At 42.9% G+C, this 16216-nt stretch overlaps 2 protein-coding genes across 2 annotated transcripts in view; one reads left to right on the top strand and one right to left on the bottom strand.

Moving 5' to 3' along the window:
• Positions 1-719: 719 nt before the first annotated feature.
• Positions 720-7930, bottom strand: POLR3H (polymerase (RNA) III (DNA directed) polypeptide H (22.9kD)). The gene is made up of 6 exons (XM_015421315.1): positions 7820-7930; positions 6442-6538; positions 5072-5158; positions 3910-3973; positions 2187-2394; positions 720-1724 (listed from the first exon to the last, which is right to left on the bottom strand). The coding sequence occupies exons 1-6, from the start codon at positions 7928-7930 to the stop codon at positions 1671-1673; spliced, it is 621 nt and encodes a 206-aa protein (XP_015276801.1). The 3' UTR covers positions 720-1670.
• A 4441-nt stretch (positions 7931-12371) lies between these two features.
• Positions 12372-16216, top strand: part of NUP205 (nucleoporin 205kDa) — a 55958-nt gene continuing 52113 nt past the window's right edge. Inside the window, exons 1-2 of the mRNA XM_015421324.1 lie at positions 12372-12432; positions 14407-14549. Coding sequence (XP_015276810.1) covers positions 12405-12432; positions 14407-14549 — 171 coding nt within the window. The 5' untranslated portion in view covers positions 12372-12404. The remainder of the gene's footprint in view (positions 12433-14406; positions 14550-16216) is intronic.

The following is a 16216-nucleotide window of genomic DNA, read 5'->3' as shown; positions in this document are numbered from 1 at the left end:
GCTAGTGAACTGCTGAATCCAACTAATGTTGTACAGATTGACAAAGCCCTAAAAAGACCAGTGGAGGCCTTGTTTGAAGCTCATTAAAATTTGGCTATAGTTAGTACTTTGTTTCCAGATCAATCTTTAGGACTACAGTCTAAATAAAAGCAGTTAAATGTTTATGAATTTCACCAGTAGTGGTCCACATTCGTACATACGTTACAAAAAAGGCTCTGCCCCCTGAAAAGAAAATACCACCAACAGGAACTGCAATAAGCCATACATTACGGTATTAGTCAAATGCAACATTGGGGTGTGTGTGTTAATATGCCATTAAAATGGGGATGGGGGAGGTCATCTTACATACAAATTATAGCTATATCCTATAATAACCTTTTGGGGTGTATAATATGGGGGTGTCTTCCATTCAGGGTTGTCTTTTCAGTAAATATGGTATATGCATCTTATCCAATTGCCCTCCAGGTCCAGTAATCAAGACTCTCCAGTTTGTGTTTCAAAGTTTTTGAAGTGATGTCTACAGAACTATTTCAAAAATCCTCTAGCCATTGCTACACAGTATAAATATGAAAGGAAAATCCATTATCAAGTTTTATTACAATTTCAGCTAAATAGCATCTAAGGTGCTTTAGAGGAATCCTCACAGGGATAATCCTCCAGAAACTAATTCAGTAACACCACATAAGATACAGAAATTTGTTATATATTACAGTTGTCACCCTTTGCCAGGTGCCCAATCTCTTACAGGCTTCATTCCTACACCACTGCTTCTCCAATTGGAAGTGATTATTTTCTGTTCAGAAGACAAGAGTTTCAGCACCCGCTGTCAACTTCTGCACGCACATTCAATGGCTGAAAAGCTCTCAGCCATAAGGCAGAAACATCTGCCTCCTAATATTGAAAACTAGCAGCAGATAACTGAATTTTTTCATCAGTCATGCAATAGCATGAAAGATCCATTTAGATGAGTGATCAGTCTTCTAGTTGCTTTCAGGTCTTGTTTACAGAAAACAATATTACCCACCCAAATCCATGCAATATCACAGCTAAACACGATGGCAGGTGTGTGTTTTCCCAGAAAACAGTAGGATTAGGAAGGGCACTTGCTTAGGGTCCTTTTGGCAACATTTCAGCCCACTTGTGGGCCAGATTCCTGCCTGAGGCTTCCTCACCAAGGTTTGTTAATTGTGAAGGGCCAGCTCATTGCTTTCCCAGACACTCTTGGCTAATGGAAGAATCTCCATTCTAATGGGGGAAATGGAACAAAAGCAGTCAAAGCAAGGGCTAGCTTTCACAACATCCTCCCCATTTCCATCACATCATGAAATGAAAAGCAGCAGTATGAAATACTTCGCTCCTCCAAGAACTCTCATTGAGGATGATTTCATTTATCTGCTTTAAATGTTTTTCCAGGCTGAATTCATAAGAACTTTTACACAATCCCACTTATTAGAGGGATCAGAACCTTCTGAGTGTACACTGTCAGAGCTTCATAGATTGTTCTTCTGTGCAGATATCACACTAGATGCTCCCACTCAGATTGATGTGGACCTGATGCAAAGCAGAAGTGAGAAAACAAAGTTGCCTTTTCACTGCCATTGTCCATAGAAGATAAAGTAGGCTTTTCCAGTTTGCAAAGTTCCATGGTTCAGAATAGTCTCTCCCACTGGTTAACTGTTTGTCCACCAGGATAGGAGGCCTAGGCCAGGTTCACTGATTGATCCCTGTCCAGAGAAAGAATACAGATTAAAGTTTTAAGAACATTGCCATTAGTCATTTAACCTTTGTAGTATTCGTCTATATTCTGAGCATTCCATTAAATGGTGGTCAACAAGGATTTTAAGATAATATGACTTAAAATAATGGCTATTTGAAAAAACACCCCTACCCCTGAGGATATACAACAGCTTGTATGCTTAATCACAGGTTTAGATTTTGATTACACACCACACACACATTTCTCAAGAACAAGTGTGCATAGCTGCACATGCTAATTGTTACTCATCTACCAAATTCTGCCCCATTGTTTTGAGACACGCAACCTATCAGCTGGTGTTGGGATCTTCTATTTCTCTGGCATCCTTTCCTCGTGTGTGACCACCATGGTGCAATGTTAGCTTTGACTTAAGGTCTTTTGAGTAGAGTTAATATCAAATGGCTGTGCAGAGAGAAGCTTTGTTATTTACCACAAGAGTATAGGGAGCCTCCTTCTTCTGGGCCTCATCTGCAGCACCAGAGGTAGAAGGCTGTGCAGAGCTTGGGCCTGTTGGGGATGTATCAATGAAGGTCTCATCCACCACACGGAAACGGATCTCCTCCCCTGTATCCATATACAGATCATGGGCTCCTTCTTCAGTCTCATATTCCCAGACCCACACCTGCTCAGCTTCATCACTGGCCATATTAAAGGTTAAGGCAGAAATACAGTAACAAGGCACTGAAGTTCATAACATGAAACCCTTTCTGTATTTTAAATCCCATCATTCATCTCTTTATGTAGCCCTCTCTCACTCTGCTTCATGTACAAACCATGCTGTATCTACTAACACATACCCTGTTTTAGTTTGCACTGCAAGAAAACAGAACCCAATGCAGGTCTTGGGAAGTGATTAGGAAGGAATTCTTGGTGGAGATAAGAGTATACAAGAAGCGGGACCCGCAATACTTGCGGGGGGGGGGGTTACGGGGAGGAGGATTCCCAAAGGCTCCCAGCCTCCAGAAGCAACTCAGCACTAAGGAGGAAGTGGCCGCAGGTAAGCCTTTTCCCTCCCTGGCGGCGAGGCCTGAGCAGCTCCCAGCCACTGGACCCTCCGAGCCTTCTCCTCCCACCCCCCCCGCAGCAATGGCAAGATCTGGGCAGCTTCCAGCCGTTGGGCCCTCTGAGCCTTCTCCCACCCACCCCCAGCACCGGCGACGAGGCCAGAGCGGCTTCAAGCTGCCAGGCCCGCTGAGCTTTCTCCCGCCCCCCCCCACCCGCAGTGGTGAGGTCTGAGCAGCTTCCAGCCGCTGGGCCTGCTGAGCCTTCTACTGTCCCCTTGGCACCGAGGCCTGAGCGGTTTCCAGCCACTGGCCTGCCAAGCATCCCCCCCTAACGGCAGTGAGGCAGAGTTCCCAGAGCACAGGGAACGCTCTTTTACTTTTTGGGGGATTTAAATATCCCCCATATAGAAGAAGAGATTGGATTTATACCCTGCTCTTCACTTGGAGTCTCAGAGTGGCTTACAAACTCCTTTCCGTTCCCCTCCCCACAACAGACACCCTGTGAGGTGGGTGGGGCTGAGAGAACTCTGACACAAACTGCTCTTTTTCAAGGACAGCTGTGCCAGAGCTTGTGACTGACCCAAGGTCACATGAGCAGGTGCAAGTGGAGGAGTGGGGAATCAAGCCCAGTTCTCCCAGATTAGAGTCCGCACACTTAACCACTACACCAAACTGGCTCTCTACTTTTCAGATTCTCCTGCACACCTGAGGACTGCCCCAAGTGTGGAGGGAAATCTCTTTGCCCTCCAAGTGCCCCCGATGTGCGGATTTAGATATCTGCACAGAGGGGGCGTCTTGGCAATTAGTATATAAATGATGGAAGCCAAGTAGATGACTACTATTTACCAGCCCTCAGCTGACCCAGCCACATATGCTTACTCTCTCCATTGCCCTCCACTACACTAGTCTGCGGAAACTAAAAAATTCTGCACATGCTTTTTCTGGTGGCTTATTTATTTTATCAAACTTATACCCCGCCCTCCCCACAAGCAGGCTCAGGGCAGCTGTTACACTGATTGGCCATTCTTTAATGATAGTGGCCAGAACATGTTGCAACAAAGCAACTTATCATGCTTTGTACACACAGGGTCGGTTTTAAGATAAGCACATTTTTATACATCAGTCAGGGTGAAGCTGTTCAAAAGATACAACTTGGCAGGTTGCTGTAGAGATTCTGGAGGAATGATGATGTCATCAAAAAACCCAAGAGAAACTGCAGGAAGAATTCAAATTAATATAGAGATTATTCAGGCAAAATGTGACACCACATTTTAAAGGCTTTCCTAGGTTACCCAGTGACACTCCAGAATAAGATTTTGAACACAGACTCAGCATTCTCCCTGCTATAGCACAGTATTAAAGCTGCCTTTAATATATCTGAACATCCAAACAAATCTGTTATTGGCACTATAATACTTTAAACCACAAGTGATATTCTTCTCTTCTTCTCCCGCTATGTATGTGTTATTTGCTTTTGAAAAAAATAAAGCCTACCACTCCTTGGTGTGCACAGGCTTTTTGGCAATGTCATACGGCTACAAAGGAGAGATTCCAGTTACTACAGGCAACTACAATCAAGTTAAAAGCAAACACAAAAGGAACAGTAGCTTCCTTTGAACTGATATTCCATGTTAACATCCTATCCCAATAAATGTCTTTCTCACAGGCCAGGCAACACAGAGAACTGGACAATCCAAGTGGCTTACAAATTTAAGATACACTGCATTCAGGACCAAAAGAGGCCTCAATATCAGTATGATAGCAGCACACTGTCTTGGGTTCAAAGCAGTTGGGAATTAGTTGCACATTTAGGGTCCTTTGTCCTCAGTTCCCTGGGGGGAGAAACATAATTCCCACACTTCAAGTGGTTAAGTTCTGCAATCTAGTGATGTTAACTGGCAGCTCAAAACAAGTTTTAGACATTACTAAGTGGGCGGAACACCCTCCAGACAGGCAACTCAACAAGTATACCAATAATTTAAAAGAACAGTTGGTCTTTATACCCCAATTTGCTCTACTGTAAGGAGTCTCTGTAAGGCTTACAGTCGCCTTCCCTTCCTCTCCCCACAATAGACACCTTGTTAGCTAGCTGGGGGGGAGAGAGTTTTGAGAGAACTGTGACTGGCCCAAGGTCACCCAGCAGGCTTTACATGGAGGAGTGGGGAATCAAACCCATTTTTCCAGATTAGAGTCACCACTACACCACACTGGCTCTCCACTGTTGCAGTCCACTATAATGACATTCCCTTCAGGACTTACTCCTTCCTTACTTCTGAGTTCCAACCTCCTCAGTAGTAAAATTAAGACTTACCACGGACTCCTTCCAGACTGCAGCCTTTTATCTCTCCAACCAGAATTTCATCCAGAAAAGGGTGAAATACAACATACCGAAAATGCACTGAAAACAGCAAGGATAATAAATTAATGTGACGTCCTTAAGTACATTAAAGCACAGTTATCCTGTACTTGCATTCTCTAGAAATCTGTATTTTCAATAAACACAACTTGACACAATCAGGCATCAGCATTATGGTAGTATTCTCTACTCATTTATGTAAAGTTCCACTACATTTGGGGACTGTTTTTAGCAGACAATTTTTTAAAAGAAGAGGGGTCCACACTCAGGTCTGCATGGAAAGGTGTCTCCAGAAAGTATTAAGAGATTGCATGAGCAATGGAAAGACTCTGTATAAATTGTACTTGCTCAAAAACTTCATGTTTCCTTAAGAAGGGGCAAATAGATGGGAAGAGTAGTGCTTGATGCATGTAGGTAAATGCAAAGCAGAGCAACAAAACCAGACCCACGGTACCTGTAAGAGACATTTTGGTATTTATACTACTGATTAATAGTCACACTTTCCCTCAACAAGGTCATCAACAACCCTCTGATATCTTTCACCTGTCATGTTCACACAGTTCACACACAGCACTGATTTTGCCCTTCCCAATCCTAAAGCCTTTCCTTTAGGCTTCTGGCTCATATGGTACTAATAACATACAGAGCACAAGAATCCAATTTCTGCAAGTCTAAAAGATTGAAAAATAACTGGTTTTGAGCTCAAACTCGATCAAATAAGACAGCAGCTGGATGAAGTGCAGCAGTAAGGGAAATGTAGATAGGACTGCCCTCTTTCCACCCAAAGAGATGGAATTTATCTTCTTAAGATTCCGTCTGCAAGATACATGAAAGTGAGGTCACCAGGAAATATGGGCATGAGCAAATCAAATACAGAATGGGATAAGCCTCCTGCCAGTAGTTTTCATTTTCTTTAAGCAGTGGATGAAAAATAGCCAAACAGTCCAGGAAAAAGATGACAATCATTTATACAAAAACATATTGAAAAGGAAATGTTGTCGCATATCAGAATAGTCACCATAACTCTGTCTCAAGGGAAGATGGTACTAAGGATTAAACGGAATCTTCATTCCTCAAACTATTTTGGCTTTATGAAACAGTGTCTTCCCAGATGTACTTGGCACTTTCTCCTGGACTGCAGTCATTATGTAGATTAAGGAGTAAAGGAGTATTTATGCTGCTGTGATGTTGTCAGCATTTCTTAAGATCCCTCTAAAAAAAGAACTGTTAAAGACCTGCAATTGTCAGCAATTGCAAATCTCCCTCAGGTTTCTTATAGTTTTAATTTCACAAAGAGACTAGATTAAGATAAACATTTGACAAACCTTTTGTGTGTGACGCACCATCTCCTGGAAATATATAGGAATCTTCCAGCTTTGTGATATCATACAGACAAATACAGAGGCCAACGTTATATACAACCTGTTTGGGGAAAGAGCTTACATAGCAATAGGTCCCAGTAACAATGAGAAAATATATCCAGATGGTCAGCCATGTTGGTCTGAAGCAGTAGAACAAATTTAGAGTCCAGTGACACTTTTAAAACCAACAAAGGTTTAATCAAGGTATGAGCTTTCATGTGCAAGGCACACTATTTCAGATACATTGGAACAAGAAAATATGTTAAACCTTCCTTAAATAGCATATCAGAATTTATGCACAAGAAAGGCCATACAAATAAACCAGCCTGGTGAACTGAAGCATAATAACTGAATGGATAGAAGTGGTTCATACAGAAACCTTGGCAAAAATAGATTTCCAAAGGGATACTGCCATATGTATCCCAGAGCAACCAAAAAAGTTGATTTTGACTCTTTATTTTTCTGCTCTCCTGCATTTTATTACAGTACACCTAGACAACAAGTGTTAGCAATGGAGAGATACAGAACTTAATTTGCTCCCAATTCTATCCAGTCTGTTAAAATTGGCAATGACTGGGGACAGCTGTTTGCACATTACACTTATTAAAAGTATCAATTTGCACCATGACTAGTATTATGGGGAGAGACTAAGGTTCAGTGATAACGTTTTGCATGCTGAAGCTACCAGGTTCAATCTCTGACCTCTCTAGTTAAAGGATCTCAGGTGATAGGTTGGAAAAGACGTCTCTTTGCCTGGAGAACTGTTGTCAGACTAGTCAGACTAGCCAATCCAAGATAGATATTCTAACAGTCTGATTCAGTACAAGGCAGCTTCATATGGTCATAGTAAAGAACCACACTGTTCTTTAACAGTGTTCTTTAACACTTTTGAATATGTAGCTAAATATCAAGGCTTCTGACTTTGGAATATATTCCCATTACAGCCCTCTAACAGGGCTCAAAAATTCCCAGGTTCCAGGTTGCCATGGCACTTAGAAACTTCATTATGGCGTCGTATTTTCAGCAATGCTTTTATTGTAGTGCCTCACACTGATTCTCAGTAGAAGCTCTTTTTATCATTTCACATCAATATGCTTTGTTGTATGACATTAAAAGCATGTGCATGCAGGTTTTGACATTCCTTGTTTATATGTGAAAACCATTCAGTAGTGGTAGGTGAATTAAATCAAGCTTCTTAAAGCAATAATGAAATTATGAGAAATTGGAGAGGGACTGAATTAAGGCTAGAGGTCAGCTTTTTTGTTGTGATGATGGCAACCATGGTTTGCCCTATATATATATATGTTAATCAAGCACTGGCCTACAGCACTCTAAACTTTACCTTATTTGCTAGCTTCTTGTTTAATTCTTCTGTGATTGCATCATTAAGCTTCCTTTCAAATTGCCATGGAGGTATTCGCACAGTATCTGTCATTTCCACTAGCACAAACATATTGGCAAAGCAAAAGCAATGTTCCTGGCAGGGGGGAAAATGCAGAGTGAGAGAGAACATTCTTTTCTGCAATTATAGTTGTCAGAAATCTTTCATTGGTCAACTTTCTATTTTGTTTAACCACTAAATGCCTACTACTTGGACAGTATGAAATACCGAGCTATGTTATCCAGAAAAATCATAGCTGAAGCATATATGAAGTTTGAAGATGTTTTATATAAGAAAATCTTTTCTAAAAATGAGAAGGCATTGATAAGCTTAACAAGTTACATGGGCCAGGACCAAAAGGGCAAATGCTTTATTCTCACCTTCCACAATGTGCAGATCATATACTTTATACCGTGTCAGTTTTAGTTGTGATATAGACATTCGTTCATTAGCATAGGACATAGGTAAAGGTAAAGGTTCCCTTGCTCGAAAGCCAGTCGAATCCGACTCTAGGGTTGCGGTGCTCATCTCCGTTTCAAAGCCGAAGAGCCAGCGCTGTCCGAAGACGTTTCCGTGGTCATGTGGCCGGCGTGACTAAACGCCAAGGCGCACGGAACGCTGTTACCTTCCCACCGAAGTGGTACCTATTAATCTACTTGCAATTTCTTGCTTTCGAACTGCTAGGTTGGCAGGAGCTGGAACTAGAGACAGGAGCTCACCCTGTCTTGCGGCACCCGGGTCTTGAACCGCATAGGACATAGAACCTAGCAATTTTCTCCAAAGAGAAAATCCTCTTTCAGAAATTGCCACAGCAGATGTAGCATTACTGCTGAAGCCAAACAAGAATATTCTGCTACCTGAATCTAAAAAGTTGTGTCCATACAAAGAATGGTCCCTCCTAGGCTCAGATGATAGGATATCCACAAGGACTTTGAGGAATGAAAACCGCATCTCACTACATTATTTAAGATTTATTATGAACTGAGATCGAGGCAGCTTCTTGAACAAGTGATTTCATTTTATTCAGCTCATAACACAAAGACAAACTTCATAGAACAAGGCTGGCTTATATATGATTTGAACGGGCAAAACCACACCCAACAAACAGATAACAACCAATAGGAATATGGAGCTTGGAACCAATGAGAGTGGTTCCCGCCGAAGGCAAAGGCTTCTCTGATTGGCCCATTAGGTCAATCCTTGCAATGCTCTTTTAATATAGACTGTGCATAAGCTCACTCATGTCTTTATTACATTAAGACATAACAAGATTCCTGAGTCTTTTTTCAAGAACTATCAGACGCGAGCAAATGTATTGTTTCTGTTTTCATAACGGGATCTTTTCTGTCCTCCAAAGTAAGACTGAGGAAGTTTTTTTTACTCAGAAGCCACAGAGATCACTTTAATTGGTCAGACAACTGGGGGGGGGGGAACATAACTATGCTTATTGACAGGTATATTTATTTTGTCATATTCAAAACCAATTTTGTCTTCATCAAAAGCAAATCTTTTCCCCTTTCCCAACAGCAGAAAACATTCTCTTCTCCATCTACCCTTTTGTTGTTGTTCAGTCGCACAGTCGAGTCCGACTCTTCGCAACCCCATGGACCAGATCCCGCCAGGCCTTCCTGTCTTCCGCCGTCCTCTGAAGTTGGCTCAATTTCCTGTTCGTTGCATCGATGACACCGTCTAACCATCTCATCCTTTGCCGTCCCCGTCTTCTACCCTTACCATCTACTTATTTAGCTGCACTTCTCCATCACACCAAAACTACGCACAGAGCCCATATGCATGGCTTTCCCCCCATTCTTTTATACCCACTATGATGTATTTAATTTTTAAGAGTATGACTATTTATAATTATCAGCCAAACAAGATGGGGATTTCCCATATCTGTTTTGGTATGTTAATTACAAGTCTGTTCTAGAACATTTTGGATGATTACAGCCAAGGCCATTATCATGTACCCAATGAGAATCAGATATATATTTTCTATCTACGCATATACAACTTTGCAGCTATAAGGTATGCGTTTAAGTGGGAATGCTTGAACTGTTATAGCAACATACAGGTCCATTAAGTACACGTTCAAACTTCTAAATGTGTGATTTGATTTAAATCATTGCTCCTGATGAATGAAATCAGCCCACCCTGCCTTCAAACAAGTGCCTGAACATCCCTCCCCCCTAAAAAACCCAGGCCCCTACACATTAGCTTCTGTAAGGTACCCCATGTGCCTCCTCTAAGCCAGGATCATTCCTCTTTAGATACCCCACTCAGTTCCTAAAAACCAAAATCGACACGCCTGAAGCAGAACCACAAGCCTGCCGAGGATTAACGAAGAAAGAAAGAGGGAGGGGAAATCATTTAGCCTGAAAATCCTTGGTCAGCACACTACACTGAATCAGATTCTCTTGAATCCTTAATTCAAGAACTGCCTGAAAGTCGTTACTGCCTAAAGGATGAAGCACACAGACTAGGGCCACTGAACGGGCCAGCCATGCCGAACCGTAGTTTGCAGGCCAGCCGGAGGCGAAGCTCCACGGGGGGCAAGGCCTGCGGATCCCCAAGGGGCTCCCTCCCTCGGCCAGACCAGACCCCCCAAAGGCGGAGACCTCTCGAAAAGAAGGCCCTTCACATCCTGGGGAGAAGGAACTGATGAGCCCTCGCTGTGGGCAGAGCAACCGGTCTGGTTCGCTCCGCTTCCGAGGGAACCTCCCAGCGCCTGACCAGAGTGAGACAGGAGGCGACGGGGAAGAGCCGAGGACTGGAGGCTCCCGACGAAGCCGGCGCTTACTCATCCCCCAGCAGTCACTGCTGCAGCGATTACTCACCCACCAGACCCCTCACAAGACGCCTCCTCGATCCAGCCGCTCCAGCGTCTCCCCAGCGAGAATCCGGCGAAGCTGAGTCTCAGCTCACAGCCACACAAGGAGGCGGAGTAAACAGCACGTGCGCCCGCCGGATGGACGCTCGGAAGCCGCCGGTCCCTCCCTTTCCTAGCGCGGAAGCCTCCCCGTCCTCTTTCGCCCGGCGCGGGCTGCGTCGCCCAGGAGATCAACTCGGTGATTTTGCGAGCCTATTTCGAGTGGATCTCACGGCACAGGAGTACTCTGCAAGGCTCTGATAATTAAAACCATCAGCGTAGCTCCTCTGAGCTTCCGGCTTCTTCGAGAGATAGGGCAGCTTGTTTGTCAAGAGTATTTCCTGGGAATCCGAGAGGAACTGCACGGCAAGAGGAGGAGGAGGACTCCTGAACACACACACACACACACACACACACACACACACACACACACACACCTCATCCCCCCCCCCCCCCCCCGTCTGCATTTTCTGGAAGTGATGCAGAGCAGACTAAGGTTTCCCATTCCCTTTCTAACGTTCGCTAACTCTCAGCTGTACTGTTCCTGGAGCATGATCCCTCTTGTGGTTAATTCACAAAGTCATAGTTGCCTTGTTGCCAGCCCCACACCCGGGGGAGGGGGGGGGGGGGGGAGGCTGGGGAGGACAGGGACTTTAGTAGGGTACAATGCCACAGAGGCCACCCTCCAAAACATCTACTTTCCCCGGATCTCTGTAGTCTGGGGATGAGCTCTAATTCAGGGGGATCCAGATGAGATGGTTAGACAGTGTCATAGATGCAACGAACATGAAATTGAGCCAACTTCAGAGGACGGCGGAAGACCGGAAGGCTTGGCGTGATCTGGTCCATGGGGTCGCGAAGAGTCGGACTCGACTGTGCGACTGAACAACAACAACAACAACGTGCGTTTGTAAGAAAGGTCCAACATGCGTTCACTTTAACCAACGAAACCGGGGACCAGTACACGGTGTTTGTAGCACACATTCAGCTGTACATGGATAGGCTGTAACGGGAGAATTACATATACAAAGAACAATCAAGTGTACATGCGTTCACTGTAATTTATGAACAAGGCTACTGTTCTGCATAGTTAGGGAGTCCCGAAAATGTGTTTAAACACTTTATTTACAGGTGGCCTAGTTTTGCTTCTTGTACTGTGTACAATGTAATATTCCCAAGGCAAGAACATTGTTTTGGGGCCAGCAAGCATTTCGGCCGCGAGAGTCATGCAAAGAAATATGAAAACATCGGCACCACCTAGAGAAAAAACGGCTGTGTGTGTCCCAAACCTAACTGGTTTTTCCTTTAACTCTCTACTTGGACAAATAACTAGAAGTCGCTTAATAAGAGTTCTTTGGCACTACCTTTCCCGCCTTTTCGGCGTGAAGCAGACTGGAACTACAGTTCCCAGAGACCATTGCTTCGGGTCCCCGCAATGTTGATTAGCCAGGCTACCTGAGCCTGTACGCTTGGCGTCCATCTAATTCCGTTAACTGAGGCGCTATCCGCAAATGTGGATGGCAAACAATAAGGGAGACCTGGTCCTGGCATTTCTCAGTTGAGTAACAGAAAAATCCGGTTTGTTTATTGTTTTTTAATGCCGGCATTACTGTGGTCACCTTCCTATATTTCTGGGCCTATCGGAAGAGACGACCTTTGGGATCGCACAGAGTTTCCAAAATGGCGGCGCCGTTGGCGGTAATTTCAGGTATGAGGAACCCGTGCGGGAGTTATAGCGGGCGACAACGAGTGTAGTTTGTGTCTGTTTTCTACAGTGTTGTGGTTTCGGTGCCATGTCAGTTTCTGCGCTCCTTGCGCTGCGAAAGCGAACGACCCTAAGCCTCCCATGTCCACGAGGAGTCAAAGGCGCTTCCAAGCAACCGATTAGGGAGCTTGGCGTTAACGTGAAAAGAGTCCCACTGGAGACCAGCAATCTGTCAAGTCAAAGAGTCCTGTTACATACAGCAGCCGTCCGGTTGCCCTGAAGGACCAACAGATAGGTCATTCGAGCCTAAGGCCTTCTTTTTATGTTGTTCCCAGCGCTGGTATTTAGAGATTTGCTGCCTGTGAACGAGGAGGTTCCTTTCGCTCACCACGGCTGGTAGCTATTAATGGTCCAGTCTTTCATGAATTTGTCTAATCTTCTTTTAAAGCCATCTATGCTCAGGGCCATTACTTGTTGAGGAAAGTAGTACTTCCTTGTGCTTATCCTGAATCTATTGTCCATTACCTTCAGTGAGTGTCTCAGAATTTTGGATGGCAGATGGAGAAGGTTCTCTGTCCGTTTTTAAAATCCCTGTAAAAAAGTCCACACACCCAAAACAAAGCAAAACCGTATCTAATACGTTGTTATTGTATATGACTTAGGCCCTGGTCACACGGAGCATTTGCCACGCTGAAGGCACGATTCTTCTGTGGAGTTTTCTGGCGCGATCACACTGGAACATCTGGGAGGCGTAGTGAACCCATGGTGTCCCGCCGAAGATGCCCATTAAAAAAGTAACTGGGACGACCTACTAGCAAATGGTTTGCCACGGGCTGCATGCGAATTCCCCCAGTGTGATCGCGTCGGCGTGCAGCTTTCTCCCCCACTGTCCTGTTTGCCTTGGGTGCCAAAGGAGGAAGCCGCCATCACGTCTGAACGCATAATTGTGGATCAAACTGCGACGGCACAAATAGGCATGCCTCCCCCCCCCCCGCGTTATCCAGCCCATGTGACCGGGACCTTAGATGAGCTTCTTTAATTGCACTGCATTTGCAGAGCCCCCCACCTTGGTCAGTGGCCCTATATTTTATTTTATTTTTATATAGATAGAGTGGTAATGATAATGGTGATAAGCATGCCCTGAAGGCCTGGAAGGAAACTGCATTGCTTCCATTCTCTAAGTATCCTAATTGTGAATATAACAGTGCGGTCAAAGGATAACTACTTTGCTTTTGGGGCTACGCACCCTCTGTGTAACCCAATCTAATGACATCCATTCTGTTTACTGTATTTTTCTCAACACAACTAACACCATGCATCCTATGTGAGTCTCCCATCTTTCATTTTTGGATCATTCATCTGTCAATGAAATTATTGCTGATTTATTATGCAGCCTTATACTAAAAGCCCTTTGAAGCTTTTCTTGGGTTCTGTGTATCATTAGAAAAGCAGAGTTTACTGTTCTAATCTGTCAGTCCTTACCCTGATAGCAGTCATCACCTCTGTTTAAATGCTGCATATATCTTTCTTTTCTTGATGTAAGGCTGTACTTTTAACTGCAGTGAGACATAGTCTACATGTTATGTATTTAGGTAGGAAACAAACTTTCATATAGCTTATGCTGAAATACTTGTGTGTGGGGTTATCCTATTTATCACTGGGCACAAAATTACCTTTTTTTAAAAAGTGTGATAATGTGAAGTAACCTGGACTCTTTGCCTGCTTCTGCAAAAACACATTTTTATCATCATTCTTTCCTTTCAAATCAGTGCTGATGATACAAATGGACACAGGCATGTGGTTATAGGTTACATGTGTCATGAGGGTATCGTCAGTCTGTATATGATCATCAGTATACAGACATCTTCCCTCATTGTACTTGCATGTTTGTATTTGAAGTATTGAACCCATTCAGTGTGAAATAACTTTGTTATCATATTCTCCAGTTGAAAAAAATATTCTGTGCATTTTTTTCAGTTGCTAGTTTATGGGGGCCCTACAAAGACCTTTGGCAGACTGTGGTTAATGCAATATGGAAAAGACAGCCAGAAGCGATACACCTTCTTGATCAGGTTTTAAAGAAACACAAACCTGATTTTATATCACTCTTCAGAAATCCGGTAAAAATAAACATTTCCCTATCTTTGGAGGTGGGGTGAGGTCATGTTGGTATTGTTGGAATCTCTCAGTTTTGTCTTGTGTGGTTAACAGTGAGGGTTGTGAAGAAATTAGTTTATAATAATGAAATACATATTTTGTCAATTGAATATTTTAACAGTGCATTAGTGAGCACATTCTTTCTGCATAGTCTTTTTCATTCAAATAACCTTGTTGTGGTTCTCTGTTTTCCCACTTTGTATTTACAAGTAGTACTGGAGTTTTGTTATATTCTTCTTAAGGGTCTGACTCTAAACACACCTAATGTTTATTTATTTACATTTTTATCCTGCCTTTCAACGCAATTGGGGCATGAGGCAGTTAATAATTAAAACAGTCTAATAAAAATATACCATAAAAGTAGAGCTAAAAATACAAACATGAAACAGAAGGCATCAAATTAAAACATAAAGTAGGAAGGTGGGATTATTGAAGGAACACCAGTCAAAATGAAGAAATCTTTGCCCTCTACTGGGAGACAGTGATAGAAAGGGAAGTAATGCTTATTTAAATCTGTTTGACTTACTCCTGATTAATATATTTGAGATTGGATTGTAAGAGACTTTTTGAGTATGCAAAATATTTTACAGCTATATTTTTCAGTTTAATTGGTACACTTGTAATAGAAAAGGACAGAATTCTTAATGTTTTAAAATACTTTTGAGTTCCAATAAATTTACTTAAGTGATTACAGATGCAGGTAAGCAAGTTAGTGACAAAACGTTTTTTGAATATTGGATTAGCACAGTGGCTAAGACTACAGTTTTAGGCACTTTTAACTCTGAAATATGTCCATTAAACATAGTGGAACTTCCCTCTGTGGGAACATGCATGGAACCAGGCTGTAAGAATGTGGACCTTGGAAGTCTATGCTTTAAATCTAATTTGAGACATATGAAGAGTTATGCCCATAAACTTAGGGAATCTCTTGTACTGTTCCTCAAAGCTTTTGACATTCTTGCTTGCATATTTAGCATCAGGGAGTTTGGAAAGGTTGTGGCCCACTAATGTTTCTCAGGAGAGGTCCGTTGTGCTTGGAAACAGAGATTTAAGCGTACATTTTCCTAAGCACATTTGTGAGAGAAGACAAGGGTATTCCTTTTCGTTTATTTATATCAGTTATTTATAGTCCACTTTTCTCACTGAGATTCAAGGCAGTTATTACACAGTGTAAATCAATGCCATCAACAGGATGTTACATCTAATAAGTAATGAAATAGGATTAGAATTGTAGAAATCTGAAACAAAGCATAAATATTAACATGATCTATTAAACAATGCAGAAATTACATAAAATAGATACAACAAAAGAGAGTATATACTATGCACAGTAGTGCAGTCCATAGTTCCTTTCCCTTTATTAAAACATTTTCCTGAAACATTCTGCTATAGTATAGCCCTATTCCCTTTGTAGGGATGCTCATCTGAAAAATTCAGTTTTGCTTTACCAGGAGAGTGGGAGCCTTCTTGACCTCATCAGACACAAGGTGGTGGCACAACAGAGAATGCACAAATACAGGCAGTTGTTGATCTTGCCCATTTGCAGGGTGGTACCTGCAGAAAGCCCTGGTCAGATGAGTGAAACTGTCATGGTAGAGCATAGGAGGAGAGGATGTTATGCAGAGTCCAA

Source organism: Gekko japonicus, unplaced genomic scaffold (genome assembly GCF_001447785.1).
Source record: "Gekko japonicus isolate JY-2015 unplaced genomic scaffold, Gekko_japonicus_V1.1 scaffold443, whole genome shotgun sequence".
Taxonomy (NCBI): domain Eukaryota; kingdom Metazoa; phylum Chordata; class Lepidosauria; order Squamata; family Gekkonidae; genus Gekko; species Gekko japonicus.
The sequence above is the reverse complement of the archived record's forward strand: the minus strand, read 5'-3'. Positions and strand labels throughout refer to the sequence as shown.

Bases quoted from the DNA above. Each gene is read 5' to 3' on its own strand.
- POLR3H (XM_015421315.1), bottom strand. From the start codon at position 7,930: ATGTTTGTGCTAGTGGAAATGACAGATACTGTGCGAATACCTCCATGG. The intron at 6,539-7,819 runs GTAAAGTTTAGA...TTCCCCAAACAG, and splicing joins ACAAGAAGCTAGCAAATAAG to GTTGTATATAACGTTGGCCT. The intron at 5,159-6,441 runs GTTTGTCAAATG...TGCTGTTTTCAG, and splicing joins TGGTGCGTCACACACAAAAG to TGCATTTTCGGTATGTTGTA.